The 15,409-nt window shown below is 39.7% G+C and overlaps 2 protein-coding genes across 8 annotated transcripts in view; one reads left to right on the top strand and one right to left on the bottom strand.

Annotated features, from left to right (window-relative positions):
• mia3 (MIA SH3 domain ER export factor 3) overlaps nucleotides 1–5,173 on the bottom strand; it is a 21,657-nt gene extending 16,484 nt beyond the window's left edge. For 2 of the 4 annotated variants that reach the window (XM_019345629.2, XM_019345631.2), the window contains exons 1-4: nucleotides 4,956–5,173; nucleotides 3,247–3,380; nucleotides 3,077–3,163; nucleotides 30–2,991 (exon numbers count right to left, since the gene is read on the bottom strand). In XM_019345629.2, coding sequence (XP_019201174.1) covers nucleotides 30–2,991; nucleotides 3,077–3,163; nucleotides 3,247–3,380; nucleotides 4,956–5,076 — 3,304 coding nt within the window. In that variant the 5' untranslated portion in view covers nucleotides 5,077–5,173. The remainder of the gene's footprint in view (nucleotides 1–29; nucleotides 2,992–3,076; nucleotides 3,164–3,246; nucleotides 3,381–4,955) is intronic. The other 2 variants (XM_019345630.2, XM_019345632.2) reach the window with 2 other exon arrangements.
• Nucleotides 1–15,409, top strand: part of taf1a (TATA box binding protein (TBP)-associated factor, RNA polymerase I, A) — a 21,879-nt gene extending 6,470 nt beyond the window's left edge. For 2 of the 4 annotated variants that reach the window (XM_019345636.2, XM_019345635.2), the window contains exons 2-11: nucleotides 8,905–9,078; nucleotides 9,379–9,542; nucleotides 9,827–9,940; nucleotides 10,032–10,230; nucleotides 10,457–10,578; nucleotides 12,276–12,434; nucleotides 12,741–12,807; nucleotides 13,050–13,173; nucleotides 13,267–13,421; nucleotides 13,953–15,409. In XM_019345636.2, the coding sequence (XP_019201181.1) occupies nucleotides 8,952–9,078; nucleotides 9,379–9,542; nucleotides 9,827–9,940; nucleotides 10,032–10,230; nucleotides 10,457–10,578; nucleotides 12,276–12,434; nucleotides 12,741–12,807; nucleotides 13,050–13,173; nucleotides 13,267–13,421; nucleotides 13,953–14,035 (1,314 nt within the window). In that variant the 5' untranslated portion in view covers nucleotides 8,905–8,951 and the 3' untranslated portion in view covers nucleotides 14,036–15,409. Of the gene's footprint in view, nucleotides 1–7,017; nucleotides 7,253–8,904; nucleotides 9,079–9,378; nucleotides 9,543–9,826; nucleotides 9,941–10,031; nucleotides 10,231–10,456; nucleotides 10,579–12,275; nucleotides 12,435–12,740; nucleotides 12,808–13,049; nucleotides 13,174–13,266; nucleotides 13,422–13,952 lie in introns of those variants that run through there. The other 2 variants (XR_002056548.2, XM_019345634.1) reach the window with 2 other exon arrangements.

Raw genomic sequence — 15,409 nt, 5'->3', positions numbered from 1 at the left:
ATACTTCAAATAATACAGCTCAAACCCACCTTTCTCAGTGTCTGATGACAGTTCTAGCGCTAAAGGCGTGCTGTCACTGGCTGTTGAATATTTTTGCCGTAGGCTGAAAGCCAGCTCCTGAAAGTCTTCCAGTATTTCCGTTTCTTCGTCCAAATTACTTGTGTCCATATGGTGATCATAGTCATGTTTAGTGTCCCGGCTATCGAGCATCCTCTCAATCTCGTCCAAGATAGTGTTCTCAGAGGCTTCCAAGATGCCTTCGAGTGCATTTTCAATGTCCTCTGTAGTACCCGTCTGTGACTGACGGGTAGCCTGAAACTCTGTGTCCAGATCCATGAACATGGTCTCCAGTTTGAAGAGATTTTTAAGACCCAGAAGCTTTTGGATCTGCTGCATCTTCTCCTCTGTGAAGTGATCCCTCAGCAGAGTCAGTCTCATTACGCTTTCGCTGTATTCTGGCTCTGGAGGGGACACGGTAGGTGGACTTGTTTCAGGCAAGGTTTTGTCTGACTGCGAGAACAAAAGCGCGTTTTCATCTTCAAGTAATTCTTCTCTCTCTTCATCGTTCTCCTCCTCCACATCTGGAGTCTCATCTTCTTCCATCATCTCCCTTGTATGTAGTGCATCCTGAATCTCTGGCTCATCAACAGGTAATTCTGCTTGACTGTTATTACTTCCTAAATCTGTCATTGAATCATCAGGTATCTGATTAGGCAGGCTGTCATTTACTACATTATCATCATCTCTGAGGTCTGAGTCACTGGACCTCTCATTAGCGGACAAGTCGAGGTGTTTTTCACTTTCGGCCATGTTTTCTTTTTCATCTACTGCACTGTCTAATTCCTGCTCTGCAGCAGTAATACTGTCTGGTATTGCTGCCTTATCCTCAGTGACAACTGGATCTTTGTGCACCTCTTGCTCGTCTTTGTCTTTAGCGATCTCTGAATCCTTGGGCACCTCTTGCTCGTCTTTGTCTTCAGCGATCTCTGAATCCTTGGGCACCTCTTGCTCGTCTTTGTCTTCAGCGATCTCTGAATCCTTGGGCACCTCTTGCTCGTCTTTGTCTTCAGCGATCTCTGAATCCTTGGGCACCTCCTGGTCGTCTTTGTCTTCAGCGACCTCTGAATCCTTGGGCACCTCCTGCTCATCTTTGTCTTCAGCGATCTCTGAATCCTTGGGCACCTCCTGCTTGTCTTTGTCTTCAGTGGCTTCATGTGTGGGTTTTATATGTGTTACTTCAGCCTCATGGTTGTCTAAATTATTATCTTGTGGCAGTGACTCCGTGGATATTATCATCTCCTCTGTTTGATGCTCTATTTGATCGTCTGCTGATGTTTCATCCTGAGCTTCCTTATGTCCAGTGACTTCTACATCAATCTCATTCTTATCAGACAAAACTTTCTCTGAGTCACTGGTGCTTTCATTCACATCAGAATTATCAGATGTAGAATTAGAAGAATCTTGAAGAACTGGCTCCATGTTCTCTGGGTCCTCTGGGGATTTTACCGAGAGTGATTCATCATGGGTTTTTACATCCTCTTCCTCCTCGTCTTCCTCGTCTTCCTCGTCCTCATCTTCCTCTTCCTGTTCATTCACTTTTTTTGCTGTCATGTCTACTCCAGTGACAGCTGAAAACACAGTGTCTCCGAGTGATGTCCACATATTCTTCTCCTCGGTTGTCTTCGGTTTATCCTCATGTGTCAATGGCAGACTTTCAGGATTTTTAGGAGAGTCAGGTGTTGGAGAGTTAGAGGATTCTCCTGAAAAAGACAGCAGTGGAGTTTCCTCTTTAGTATCACTATTATTTTTGGGCTGATCTTCCACATCCTCACTGTCGTCTTCTGGATTTGGGGTAACTTTCTTGGTGCTTTCTTCATCTGTTACGACAGCATCAAAAGTTGTCCCAAGGGTAGTTTTTAACTTAGGGATTGGCACTCGCTCATCATCATCTTCCTCTTCTTCTGAATTCACTTCTTGTGTGGTTATGTCTACTCCAGTGACAGCTGAAAACATAGCATCTCCGAGTGATGTCCACATATTCTTCTCCTCTGCTGTCTTTGGTTTATCCTCGGGTGTTGCTGGTGGAGTTTCAGGCTTTTTAAGAGAGTCAGATGCTGGAGCGTTGACGGATTCTTCTGAAAAAGACAGCAGTGGAGTTTCCTCTTTAGCATCAGTATTATTTTCAGGATGATCTTCCACATCTTCACTGTCCTCCTCTGTATACGGGGTAACTTTCTTGGTGGTGTCATCATCTGTGATCACAGCATCGAAAGTTGTCCCAAGGGTCGTTTTTAACTTAGGGATTTCCACAGATGGTTGAGTGTTGATGGAGTCTTCTGAAAAAGAGAGCAGTGGAGTTTCTTCTTTAACATCAGTGCCACTTTCTGGATGGTTTTCCACGTCTACACTCTCCTCCTCTTCTTCATATGGGGTAATTTTCTTGGTGATTTCTTCATCGGTGACGATGGCATCAAAAGTTGAACCAATGGTCGTTTTCAACTCAGGGATTTGAACTCCTTCAGAAGACGAGACTGGTTCGCTTTCTGAAACAAAATCATCTTTGGGCACAGACTCCCCTTCAGATTTTGCAGGTGTATCTTTGGTTTCACTCTTTTCTGACAAGTTTTCAGGGACAGACTCTGGTACATGTTTTTCCTTAACCTCTTCAGCTTCTGTGGCATCACGTGCAACTTCTGCATTGGACTCCATTATGTTTTTTAAAGGTGGTTCAGCTGACTGATCAAGAACAGCTGAAGAGGCACTTTGATCATCAGGGGCTTTATGAAGCTCCTCCAAGTTAGCATGATGCTCAGTTTGTTTTTCACTCTGAGCTACTTCTTCTCCTGTTTCTATTGCCTCTGCTGCTTGGACTTGGTAAGATGTTTTGTTGTTTTCGCTATCATTCTCCTCTGCTGACAAGCCAAGAAGCAAATCTACATCATAATTATCAAACTTGTCAAATCCAGTGTCAAAACAGACAAAATCTGTTTCCTGAGAAGAGATAAAAAAAATTAAAAATTACATCTTACTATCTTTGGTAGTCACACGTGCATTATCTTCTTATATATTTCCATACCTCAGCTGGAACTTCATATTCTTTATCAGTATAAATGTGGTTAACTGCCAGAAGGTCTTTTGGGAAATAGCCAAACTGGCTTCCAACCTATTGACGAGAGAACATGTTCAGGATTTTAACTACACAAATTAAATCCAGAGCTCAATAAATATGTGCTATAGTATACTTACACTTCCGGCCCATATGTCAGGCCTTCTTCCTGACAGCTTGTAATATACATAGACAGTTTCAGATTTCTTGAAAGACAAGAACCGACAATCAGGTCCTGAGAAATCATTCACAGCTTTCCCCCGACACAGCAGCACTGAAAAAAACAAACAAAAAACAAAGGGTAAGAATGACTTATTCAAATATTTTATTTGTTTTGGGCTTAGTTCAAGTCACCTCACACCAAGAAGCTGAGTTTGAATCCACTGCAGGCTAAACCCCCAGGTTTACTTGTGTCTCAGGCTGGAATCGAACCAGCAAACTTTCGCTTGACAAGCCAACATGTAAACCACTTGGTGATTCTATACTGGCCGTAAGTATGAATGGTTTGTCAGGCCTCCGATAGACCATCTGGAATGGACTGCACCCCAAATATGACCCTGAATTGGATATGCAGAAGAAACTGGATGGATGGGTTCTTGGATACACCAGATGTGAAACACCGGGCTAAAGCTGATGTTTATACTAAGCATTCGACCCTTAGCTGAAACCAGTAATTTTGGTTTGTTGTCATTTACTACAGCCTGTTGTGTCAGAGAAACAAAGACATCTTAACATAAACAATAACTAATACTTACGGCTGAATGTGCATATCAGTCAACAAGAGGGATGATAGCATACAGCAGATAGATGACCGGGTCAGTAATTCTTCTACTTATCTGTCGGCAATTTTCTCATGTTATGTTGTTAGGTATTTATTCCACACATCTCACTGGACAACTACATTTTAACTACAACATACTTAACTGATGGAAATCTAAAGAACAGAAATGTATGTTGCCACTTTAACAACACATGCATTAGAAAAATACGCCCAGAACTGATGCACAAAAAGCAGAAAAGGTGAAGCTTTAACTATGATTCAAGTATTAGCTACTAACCACTGTCTTAAATGTTGTATTTCACTCAGACTTCTTCCTGAGTGGCTGAGTTTCAGCTCTGACTTGTGTTTTATGAGTTACAGTGTGTGATATTTACTGTTTTATGAGTCAAAATTAGCTCCCCCTGATGATAAGTCAACAATAAAAATATGTTCTTATCACCAATAGATGACTTTGTGGTTGTGGTTAACAATTGTTAAATGAATATTCTCTATTGTAAATAAAACTGCTGCGTGTCTTTTATTAAGTCTTGCACTGAATGTAAAGGTTAAGAGTCAGGAGGCAGGGTAAAAATGTAAACTTTGCTAGCTAGAAGCGTTACAGAAGCATACTGATTTGTGGCAAAGCAGCCCAATCCCACAAATCCAGATGAGAGTGAGGCAAATGTGGCTGAACACTATAAACACCGTGGTTTTAACTTCACCTATCACCTTTACCCCGAACATTAGCAGAGCGAGCCGGCCGGTGGCTAATTAGCTGCTAACATTAGCTTCCACTATCCGGGAGCGAGGCAGGCCGAAGCTGACAGGCACCCAGCCAACATGGGCTGCATCGAAACCAGTAATCCTACCCAGCCAAATGATTAATGTTAATGTTAGCATGTCCTGTTTTCACTGGGCATCACGCAGGTAAACAGCATCACAACAATTGCAAGAGGAGATCAAGGTCGCAAATATCGACCGGCAACAGGTCAAGAGATAAAGGCAGTTTATGGCTGTATTATCGGGATGGTGCGAAGACGCATCAGAGAAGCCCCCCTGAGATAATAGTTGGAAAGCCAGCGGACTTACTGCTGCACTCCTGATCGGCGCATCTCTTAAGGTCGGAGAACCTTCTCTCTAGGGCTGCGGCTGACATAAAGTTAAATAAAAGTAATAAAAAGCCCTGTCGGTAAACGTGTTTTGCTGCCATGCTGGCAGTTTCTGTTGACTGGATTGACTCCGCTGCTGCTGCTGGAGCATGAGCACTGGGCAGCAAGAGCCGACACGTCAGCACAGCAGATCCGGCTGGGTGTAGGCTCAGGATCGCTTTTCACAGGATGCATGGTTGGATGTGTCTGCTTCATGTGGCCGTGGTGGGGGGGAAAAAACAACAACAAAAAAAGAAAAAATGAAGCAGATGCAGTCAAAAAGGAGGCTTATCATTTAGTCTAGTGCATGTGCATATTTTCCTACGAATTTAAATAAAGGGTTTCCTTATCATGCATACTTGACTATTCAGTTTTCTGCGCAAACTCTCTGCAAACTGCTACAGTGGAAAGATAACCAAAAATGGTATATGAATAACTAATGCATAAATGCTTTTGATTTATCGTTTAGCACGAAATGACCGTCATAAAGTTAACTGATGCCTATTCTGTGCCTCAGTTAACTTTGCATATGTGCGCTTAGGAGCAGTATCTGTGCTGTGATTAATGAGGATGATCCTGCATTGCACTTGTGCTTTACACTTCATTACCGGCTGGGAAAATCATGTACACCACTGCTTTGTGTATGCTGGATATCTCTGTAGTAGTTTTTTGTTTTTTAATATACAAATATATCTGCTGTGGATTGCTCCTTCATATTGGTGTGTTGATAACTTGTCCTGATCTTACTATCTTAATAGATTCCATTGTTTGCCTGTGGCAGGGATGTTTCCAAGATCTTTTAAATAGGCTGGCACAGAGAGGGTCAAAACCAAAGACGGTGTCGCCCATTGAAAATCTATTACTTGAAAAGAAATAAATAAATAAAGTGGAGAGAACACTGGGCATGATTTTCAGGCTCATGTGAACCCTCTGCCCTCATAAAAATGGCATCTTATTATATTTTTATCATTAGCATTTATTTAACCGATGATGGAAATTAATGAGATTAACAGCAAACCCGTGCAAGGACAGGGAGAAGATGTAAACACCACACAAAAGAGCCCTGCCAGGTTTTCAGTAGCACTAACCACTGAGCCTCTGTGCTGATGAAAAGTGGCACTACACAAGATCCTGATAATTGTTTTCTACTAAGTAACTATTCTGAAAATTGGTAAAAGAAAAATTTAGACCCCATATAATAAAGTTATAATCCTACCCTTATGGGTTGCCATAGCTGATCATCTGGCTCCATCTAATCCTGTCCCTTGCATCCTCCTCTGTTCTCTGTCACCCTTTGCATGTCATCCCTCACTAAATTCATGAACCTCCTCTGTGGTCTTCCTCGTTTCCTCCTGCCTGCCAGACCCATGTTGAACATCACTTGTCCAGTATATCTGCCCCTCCTCTGCACATGTCCAAACCATCTCAGCCTTGTCCCTTTAACTTTGTCTAGGGTCTTCTCGTCTCTCCTAATGAAAAATGAGCATCTTCAACTCTGCCTCCTGTCTTTTTGTCAGGACCAACATCTCCTAACCATACATCATAGCAGGTCTCATTAACATATTCTAAACCTGCCGTTTTACTCTTGCTGCTATCCTTCTGAGTGAAAGATAATAAGGAACTAAATCTTTAAAATAAATGGTGTGAAGTAAAAAGTTCAGTATTTCATACCTAAATATTTTTGGAGTAATGGTAAAAAAACAAACAAAAAAACGTGAAAATGTAAAAAGTTACAAAATAATGCATTTTATACACAGCCCATGTTTAATATAAATAAACGCGTAGAGAAAGTAAATTGGAGAGCCTAAACAATGCTGATTTGTATCTAGGGTTTCTTATCCTTGTTTTTCCTCTTTTTTTCTTGAACGCAACATTTTATAGAAACACAAAAGCGGAAATATCTGTAAACAGGAGTCATTTTTCCAAGGTTTCTTCGCTTCAGTTCAGAGGAGGAAGGAGAAAAGTATTTGCCCCGCCCTTTCCGGGTACAGCAGCCAATGGCAGCGTAGCTTCCTACTGTACTTCCTTAGCTGTTAAAGCATGGCGGTCAAAAACAACGCGTGGAAGTCACAGAAATCAACTGCACAACAATCCGGTGCATTATATTAATTTTCAAGAGTAACAACAGCAATGCTCAATGGATAGGACGTTAGCTCTCTGATGCAGGTAGCTGTTAACATCGGTACGGTGGATAAACAAACTCCTCCAGAACAGTCTGAGCAAACTTAAAACTTGTGGGTAAGTCGGAAGAAAACAGACCTTTTCCTTGTGTTTTTGAGGAAAAATGTTCATTTCTTGATATCTTAAAAAGTAAAGTTGTAGTTTGTCAGTGGCCTCTAAATAAGCTGAAAGCTAGTGAGTTAGCATCAAATACAGCTGCAAAGAATAGCTCGCCAATAGAAGACTGTAATAACACTGGTATATCCCATGTGTAGATGTCCAAAGTTTTATCAATTGCACATTGCCAACTCTAGTATAAAGTAACCAATTATATTATGAAAGTTTTTGAAGCGATCTTGCTCTAATACACATCATTGAACTATTGGCAAGCACATCTGTTTAAATGCAGTACTGTGCCAATATTTCAGCCTCTACTAAGTATTGAATACTTTTATTTGGTCAGTTACCGTCTCAGGAAGTGTCGTACACAGACACAAGTAAAGTCCTAAAGTGAGTGTTTTTGTCTTTAAAACAGCAGTAATGCTTCTATGTTCTCATACCCAACGTTTTTAAGCTACTGGGCAGGTTGTTCCAAACATTTCTACAGTGGATTCAAGCTGCCTGATTTGATCTTGTGTCTGTATGCAATCCCAGATTGACTGTTTTTTTTTCTTTAAAAAATTACTCTGGCAATATACAGTGCTTAACAAATTTATTAGGTTTATGCCACAGCCACCCTAAATGAACAGTACTGGTATTTACCAAAATAATTTTTATGCTTTTGTAATGGTTAATCCACCAGTATGCATAAGGTCTTTAATTTGAAATTATATTTTTTAATGACAAAATATAATTATTGTTCTTAACCATAAAGTTTTACGTTTACTATTTTACAGAAAAGCAGAAAAAATCTTAAGGCCATATTTATTTTCTGATTAAGATGTCAAATTACAGTTATTTACTACTTCTGTTTACTTCCTAACCAGAAGAAAATAGCTCAGCTCAAATTTCGGTATACAAAGTGAATTCAGTTTGTTATTTGACTAATAAATAACAAATGTACTTTTTGGTTTAAAACAAGTTTATGTTAATTTTTAACATATTTTTTTCTTGTTTTTTTATGACATAAATTTATTAAGCACTGCATGTTTGGAGTAATTGTCATGTTGCAGAATAAATTTCGATCCAAAGTATCTAAGATTTTTGCATGATATGGTTTGGCTTAGGGTTGTGGGGGCAAAATACTAACCCCAAGTTGCTCTCCGATGCATCCATCAGAGTATGAATGCGTGTGAAGTTTAGATAGAAAGCACTTACAAGGAAAGACCATAGAAAAAGTGCTTGTGTGAATGGGTGAACGAGGCAAGTTGTTTAAAGCATTTTGAATGCTCAGATAGAGTAGTAGTGCTATGTAAGAACCAGTTCATTTACATTTTACCATTTTGATAAACAATTTTTAGCGCAGTAGCACTGTGGTGTAATTGGAATTTGTTGCCATGGATATCTTTAAATAAGTGTTCATCAAACAGTGCCTGTTTTGATTGCTTTGTCTTATATAATAACACACAACTTTTACAAAGGAAGAAATATAAATTTGTGTAGTTTTTACTAATTTCTTTGGTGTTTATGAACAGGCTTTTCGCACTCTCAATATATGTAATGTAGGAGAGGCATGACTGAAGGAATCGATACTTTCTCGATCTCAGCACAGACTTTTTTTCTTCTTGCAGACGAGCCGGTTAAAGTGTCCTGACTGAGTCTAACTGCTGTGCTGATTATGGATGACTTCGACAGAGAGCTGGAGCCTCACATTGACTTAAGGAATGACTCTGACTCCTCAGAGGACAACTCTTCAAAAGGAGGGAAGAAATCAAAGTTCCCTTTGGTTAAACCCATATATGGAGGTGGGTTGTGCAGCATTTCCATAAATACATTTTTCTGTTAGACAGCAGAGGACATATTAGATGCAAGAGTTATTGCTTACTGATCAATGCACTGTTTGCTGGCTTCTGCATAGTCATGGATTTTACATTATAGAAAAGTTTTGTCAGAGGTAATTAAGAAATAATTTCTTCACTTTAATGTGAAATAAAAAATGTTTTATTTCTTTATTAAAACAAATTTAAAAGGTATCAAAAATGTTTCTATCAGCCTCACAAATCCAATGTTCTCTGAGATTTGGAACTCATACCTTTCATCTTCAGATCAGACTCAACAGAATGGGTTTCGCCGGACCACCAGCATGTGTCGGGAGCGCATCAGAGAAGCCATGCTGCACCACAGATGGGAGGAGGCAGCAGAATATATGGTGTACTACCCCCAAATTTTAGAAGACAGAAATCTTTTCACAGCACAACCATCTAAGGAGGTAGATTTTATAATTCCTTTGGTCATATATCCATTCATATGGACTTATAAGCCACATAATTGCACACAGTTGTACACCACAGCGTGAATGAAATATTTGGTTTCGCTCCCAGGCTGTAAAAGAGGAATTACTTCCATAAAGGCCCTAAACTTAATAGTTTTACAGTTGTTTAGTCAAAGTGCAGGCGTACAAGATGTAGAATTAATGAAGATTTGTTTAAACACTCAGCTACAGTACTGCATTCATTTTCATCCTTGACGTTAATGCTCTCTTTGAAATTTCAGTTTATTTGGAGAACTGCCACTGAGATCTTTCACCATCATCCCAACTCAACAATGGAAGATTACAACACCATCTATGAGCGAATGAAGCATTCGGGATTTAGACATTACCTTATGGTACTTCAACTAATAAAAGTGGCTGCGGTGCAGTTTTCATGTGAATCTGCATATTTTTTTGTTATGAGGTGTTGTCATTTTGTGTTTCTAGATTTCTCTGGAACATTCCTTCCACCTCCTGCTCCACCAGCAGATTGAAGATGCAAAGCGGCATCTTGCTAGTGCTGAGAGTTGGAGGCACGGGAAAGAGACAGCAGCTCAGATTCAGAATATTAAACTGATCCAGGCCTACAGGGGCCTGCTGGATTATATCATCTGGTGTGTCAAAAAGTCGACACGCTCCAGCAGCGGTAAGGCGGCACGCAGCATAACAGCCCAGAACATCCATTATTTAGGTTTCTCAGGAACAGGCGTGTTGGAGGCTCGTGTGAAGTCACACTGCCACCTACAGGTCAGACATGGGAACTGTGTTTGACAGAGCAATTCAAATTCATTATGTTGGGGAAAAATGTTTTTGTGTGTGAAAATCTGTCTATCTGGGCTCACATCTTTGATGTTTGGTGCTCTTTTTTTCAGATTATTATGAATCTGATTCCAATCAAACCATGCAAAACTACTTCAGACAAGCCTCAGTGAATCTTGAGGAGATTTTGAAAAATCCAGGCGTCTGGGATTCTTTCATACTGAGATATGTTGAGGTAAACACTCATTCCTTCCTTTACTTCATCCATTCAGTTTTTTTCTGCTTATCCAATTCAGGATCGAAGGGGCGCTGAAGCCTATCACAGGTGTCATAGGACAAGAGATTAAAAAAAAAAAAAAAAAAAAAAAAAAGCAGATTGCTGCATTTAAATTTTAAAGTTTGGATCATCATTAGACTCTCGTAACCTGAGATCATTGTGTCAAAACCTTTAGTGGTTCCCCACACTCGTTTCAGAACTCGAGGGGACTGGTCTTTCCAAGCTGTTGCACCCAGACTGTGGAATGCACTTCCTCTATTTTTACAGTGTCTGGACTCGGTGGAGACCTTCAAAAAGCAGCTAAAGACGTTTTTATTTCAAAAAGCTTTTAATTAGACCAGAGTTTTTATGATGTATTTATGATTTGTTTTCGTTACCTCTCTTGTGAAGCACTTCGTGACATCTGTCTGTGAAAAGTGCTATATAAATAAACTTTTACTTACTTACTGAAGAAGCTTCTCGGATGAGAGGTGAAACGTCTTCAAGCAACTTAAAGAAGTCCAGACGCTTTTCTTTCCAAGCTCCTTAGACTACGATGACCTGGATGACTGAGAACCTTCACAGACATACTTACTTACTAAACACACTGTGAAATACGAGAGTTTATGGATGCTACCAGCATCCATGGTTGACCAGCTTTGCGTTTTCTTACAAAATAAGCTGTAAGGCATTCTCTGGTGGACATTAGGTGGACTGTGACATGCTAACATAACATCCATAACAAGATGGATCAAGGACATTGTGGGGAAATCTGGAGCTACAGTTGAAAAACAAAGCAGAAAATTTTGACTTTTTCTCCTTGGCTCTGGACCAGAGCTTTGATATCAGTGACATAGCCCAGTTACTCCTCTTTACATGGGATAAAAAAAGGAGTTTAAGATTACGGAGGAGCTGGCAGCACTGCACTCAGTGAAACCAGGGAGAGATTTGTTCACTGACGTAACCACATGGTTGGATAGACAATCAATAGGTCTCCAAACTTGAGAGGAAAAATGTTGTGGAAGTACCAATTCCACAATGGAGTTGGTACTTTTCCATTGTGTTATGCAGCAGGAAGCATTTTATAATTCAGTGCTAAAAATTAACCATGTTGTAACTAAAATAGTTAAAACGTACTCAGGGAAAGAGCACTGAACCAGAGACCGTTTGTTGCATATTTGGAGGAACAGTAGACTGTGGTGACTGAGACTACCACTTGGTTGTCAGGTGGCTCAGCCTGGGGAGAGGGCTAAAGAGTTCAGGACCTGACTGCAGAAATTAAAGAGTTTTGTCAAAAGAAAAGAAAGGACATCACAGAGTTCTCAGGTACAAATGGACGGCAGATCTAACATTTGCTGTTGACTACAAGCACAACATCAATGGCACCTTGTATAAAGTTGAAAGTCTTTGAAATGTTGCATAGAAATGCACATTTTGTTTACAGCTGTCTTTTTTAGTAATGTTGATTAAATGTTAATAAAACGTCGGTGTTTTTTCATGACCTAATTCTATCGTCTGCTTTCATCAGTAGCAGTTTATAAAGAGATCAAATTAATGCAGTAAGACATAGCCTCTTCCTGTTTGTCACATGTTGCCCTGTTTATAGGTTTGTTGTTGTTTAGTGTAAGGAAAATATTAGTACTGATCACATGACTGTTGTTTTACCTTTTTGGCAGATGCTCGACTTTTATGAGCATCACAAGGAGGCTCTGCAAGTCCTGAATGACTATGCGTATGACAGCAATTTCCCACCCAATCCCAACGCGCATGTCTACCTCTACCAGTACTTAAAGCGACAAGGTGCTTCGGAGAAGAGACTGATGAAAGTGTTGAAGGTAAAGCTGCATATGAAACTCACTGTAACAATTTACTATTTCAATCAGTGCTTTAAAGATGTCTCAAGAAATGTAATTTAAATTGGAATCTAGGTGTTCAAACGGTATTAATGATAAATATTTTATAGTTTGTGTATTTGGAGGTTGAAAGAGGGGAAAACTGGAGTGATCCCTGTTAAACTTCACACTGAATAAGGTTTTAAATTGGCTGTTATTAGATTTAAAGCTCTGTGGACAAAAAATGAAAAGACACACTGTATCCAATTCAGTTTCAAAAGCTTAAAATGTCCATTTGTTTTGCTGTAGGTCCTCCATGCATTGGTCCCCAGCCATGAGTTGATGCTGGAGTATAGCTCTCTCCTGCTTCAGTCAGGTAAAAGGGAATTAAATATGGATTTAAATGTCTACCATTTGCCAAATAAAGTTCAGTCTTGCTGCAAAATTGATGATAAGCCGAATTAAAATCTGTCAAAGTAAATGTATAGAAAAGTTATTTACTGCTAGCTGTTCTCTGTAACGTTAATTCCTTTGTTTGATTTCTCCAAGGTTAGAGCTGTGTCTCTAAATCATGCTATCTCTCATGTAATAAAAAATATATGATTTTTGCTCTTTAAGAGAAACAAAGTGACACCACGAAAGCTTTAGGAGTTGTCCTGGAAATGCTGGACTTCAATTGCTGGGGGAGCAACCTGGAAGTGTGGATGCGTTTAAAGGCAGTGATCCAAAAACTTCAAAATCAGTATGTGTGGTTTTTTTCTAAGTTATATTTTTAATTCAGCTTGAAACAGATCATACTTTATTATTGTTTCTTGCTGTTATGTAATGTTAACAGAGTAGACTGGGAGAACATTGTCTGTGAAAAGATGGCTGAAAGAAAAGACTGGTGGCTTGCGCTTCACTTCACGAGCTTCCATGCCACGGAAGACTCAAAGGAGAACCCCGAGCTTTTTGAAGTGAAAGCTTCACTGACAAAAATCCTTTGCCCAGGTTGGTTTGTGTTCATTTTAGTGGAAATAATTCTGAAAATGATGTCTTGACATAGAAAGGATCTCATGACTAATTAGTCATTTTTATAATTTAATCTCAATTTTTAAAGGAAAAATGAAAAAAGCAATCTTGCTCGGTTTTCTAAAATGTTAATATTTTCTGCTTTTGTTAGTTTACTGCGATAGTGACTTAAATAGTTTAGAGTTTTGGATTGGCAGGTAGTTGTGCGAATAATTACTGGCAAATGTTGAGTATAATAGTAACAAAAAAATCACAAAATGTTTTGTTGCAAAATGAGATTGTCAAGCATGCCGACACTGTCACTATAATCTGCTATAAATGTTGCAATAGGACAGAGTCAGTCTACTATCACTCTGCTATCTGCTCAATAAAATGTTTTATGTTATGTAAAACAGCAGCAACTTTGTCATGTTTTACTGGAAAAAGTCTCCCGTTGCCCCTAAAAGCTCACAGTAAAAGCTGTACATTTACTCTCTGTCTTCTTGTATTTTGTGTATTTTCTTTTCACAGACCGACCACTGAAGTACAGCCTGAATGGCTCACAGGTGAAGGGCAAAGCTGAGACAAAGAAAAGAAAAGGAAGAAGATATTAAGGCTCCATTTTGTTAAATGTTAACGAAAGGTCCTCCAGCAGGCTGACGTTCCCAAAATCGTGAGCAAATTGTGCCTAGATTTACTTTCTCCACTGTGTGGAGCTCTTGTTCTGCATTTTTGCAGTGGGTCTGGAGGGTATGATCACCTAATTTTGAAAAGTGTACCTTTGACTGTTAGTGTTCATGTCCGATTTATGGTTTCTGTGAATATTTTTTTATTCTGACCTCAGCGAACCTTTGAGTGTTAAATTCATAAGCATTAGTAGTGTATGTATGTCGCACAGAGCTCGAAGGAGTTTCTCTCTGACAGCTTTGTTGACGTGTCAGAAGACCCATCATCACAAACCTTTGAGCAGCGTGTTGTGAGGACGTTTAAGGAAGACAGACTCGCTGGCAGGTGGTTGCTGCTACACGCTTCCGTTTTTTAGTCGTTTAATGCAAAAGTGCCTTGAGTTTGCTCATAATTGACTTGTGTTTATATTCACACCCATTCATCCAATTCATCCACGTCAACCTTTTCATATCAAAAGGCTCCACTTAAACTCCTAAAGCTTCATTTTTTCTATTCTCTGTCTATAAAGATAAATACTTCTGTTCCTATGAATCTAGTATCAGGACATGTTTCTGGCCTTCAAATCCTGGCGTTGCTCTTGACTCCTTTGCACTGAACCATGAAATAAACTCTTGCATTCAGCAGCATGCCAATTTAATAAGTGAAAGTGTTTGTAATGATTCTGTTTCGGCTTGCCACAGTGTTGGCCATGCAGCAGCTCAGTCAGCCGTACTGTATATGTGTGTTGCTTTGCAGTCATTACATAAACCAGAGCCCAAAGCACTTGCCTAACCACAGGAGCAGCTGCAGAACGGATCTGGGAATACGTAAGACATGTTGTTCGAAAATTCAAAACTCGAGCAGTAGCAAGGAGAATCAAGTCAGTAAACGGTCACTTCTTTGGTCTGTGTCCTGTTTGTGACCTCTTTAAAGCTTTTTTTCCCCCAGTGTTTTTCAATTTTTTTTAATCTACGCAGATGTTCACAGCTGAAGCAGTCATTTTTCTGCCTTGGAGACGCTCTGTGGGGACTTTGGTTGAAGGTTAAAAGGGCAGTTTTCTTTTTTTTTTTGTCCAGGGATTGAATTGTTCCCCAACAAATCATTTTTCTCATCTGTTCTCATGCACCTGGTCTCTTCTGACTTTAATTTCTCCTTAAATCTTAACAGCTGGAGCAGTCCCAACTTAGGGATCATCTAACATAAAATTCTGTAACAAACAGAAAGCATCCTTATGACCAATTCATAAGCAGCTGCGAGAGTCTGAGGCAGGTTGTCCCGGCTGTTCAAAACACTGTTATTAAAACCTGCAGCTTTGCTCCCTG

The sequence above is a fragment of the Oreochromis niloticus genome, linkage group LG15 (genome assembly GCF_001858045.2).
Source record: "Oreochromis niloticus isolate F11D_XX linkage group LG15, O_niloticus_UMD_NMBU, whole genome shotgun sequence".
NCBI lineage: Eukaryota > Metazoa > Chordata > Actinopteri > Cichliformes > Cichlidae > Oreochromis > Oreochromis niloticus.
The sequence above is the reverse complement of the archived record's forward strand: the minus strand, read 5'-3'. Positions and strand labels throughout refer to the sequence as shown.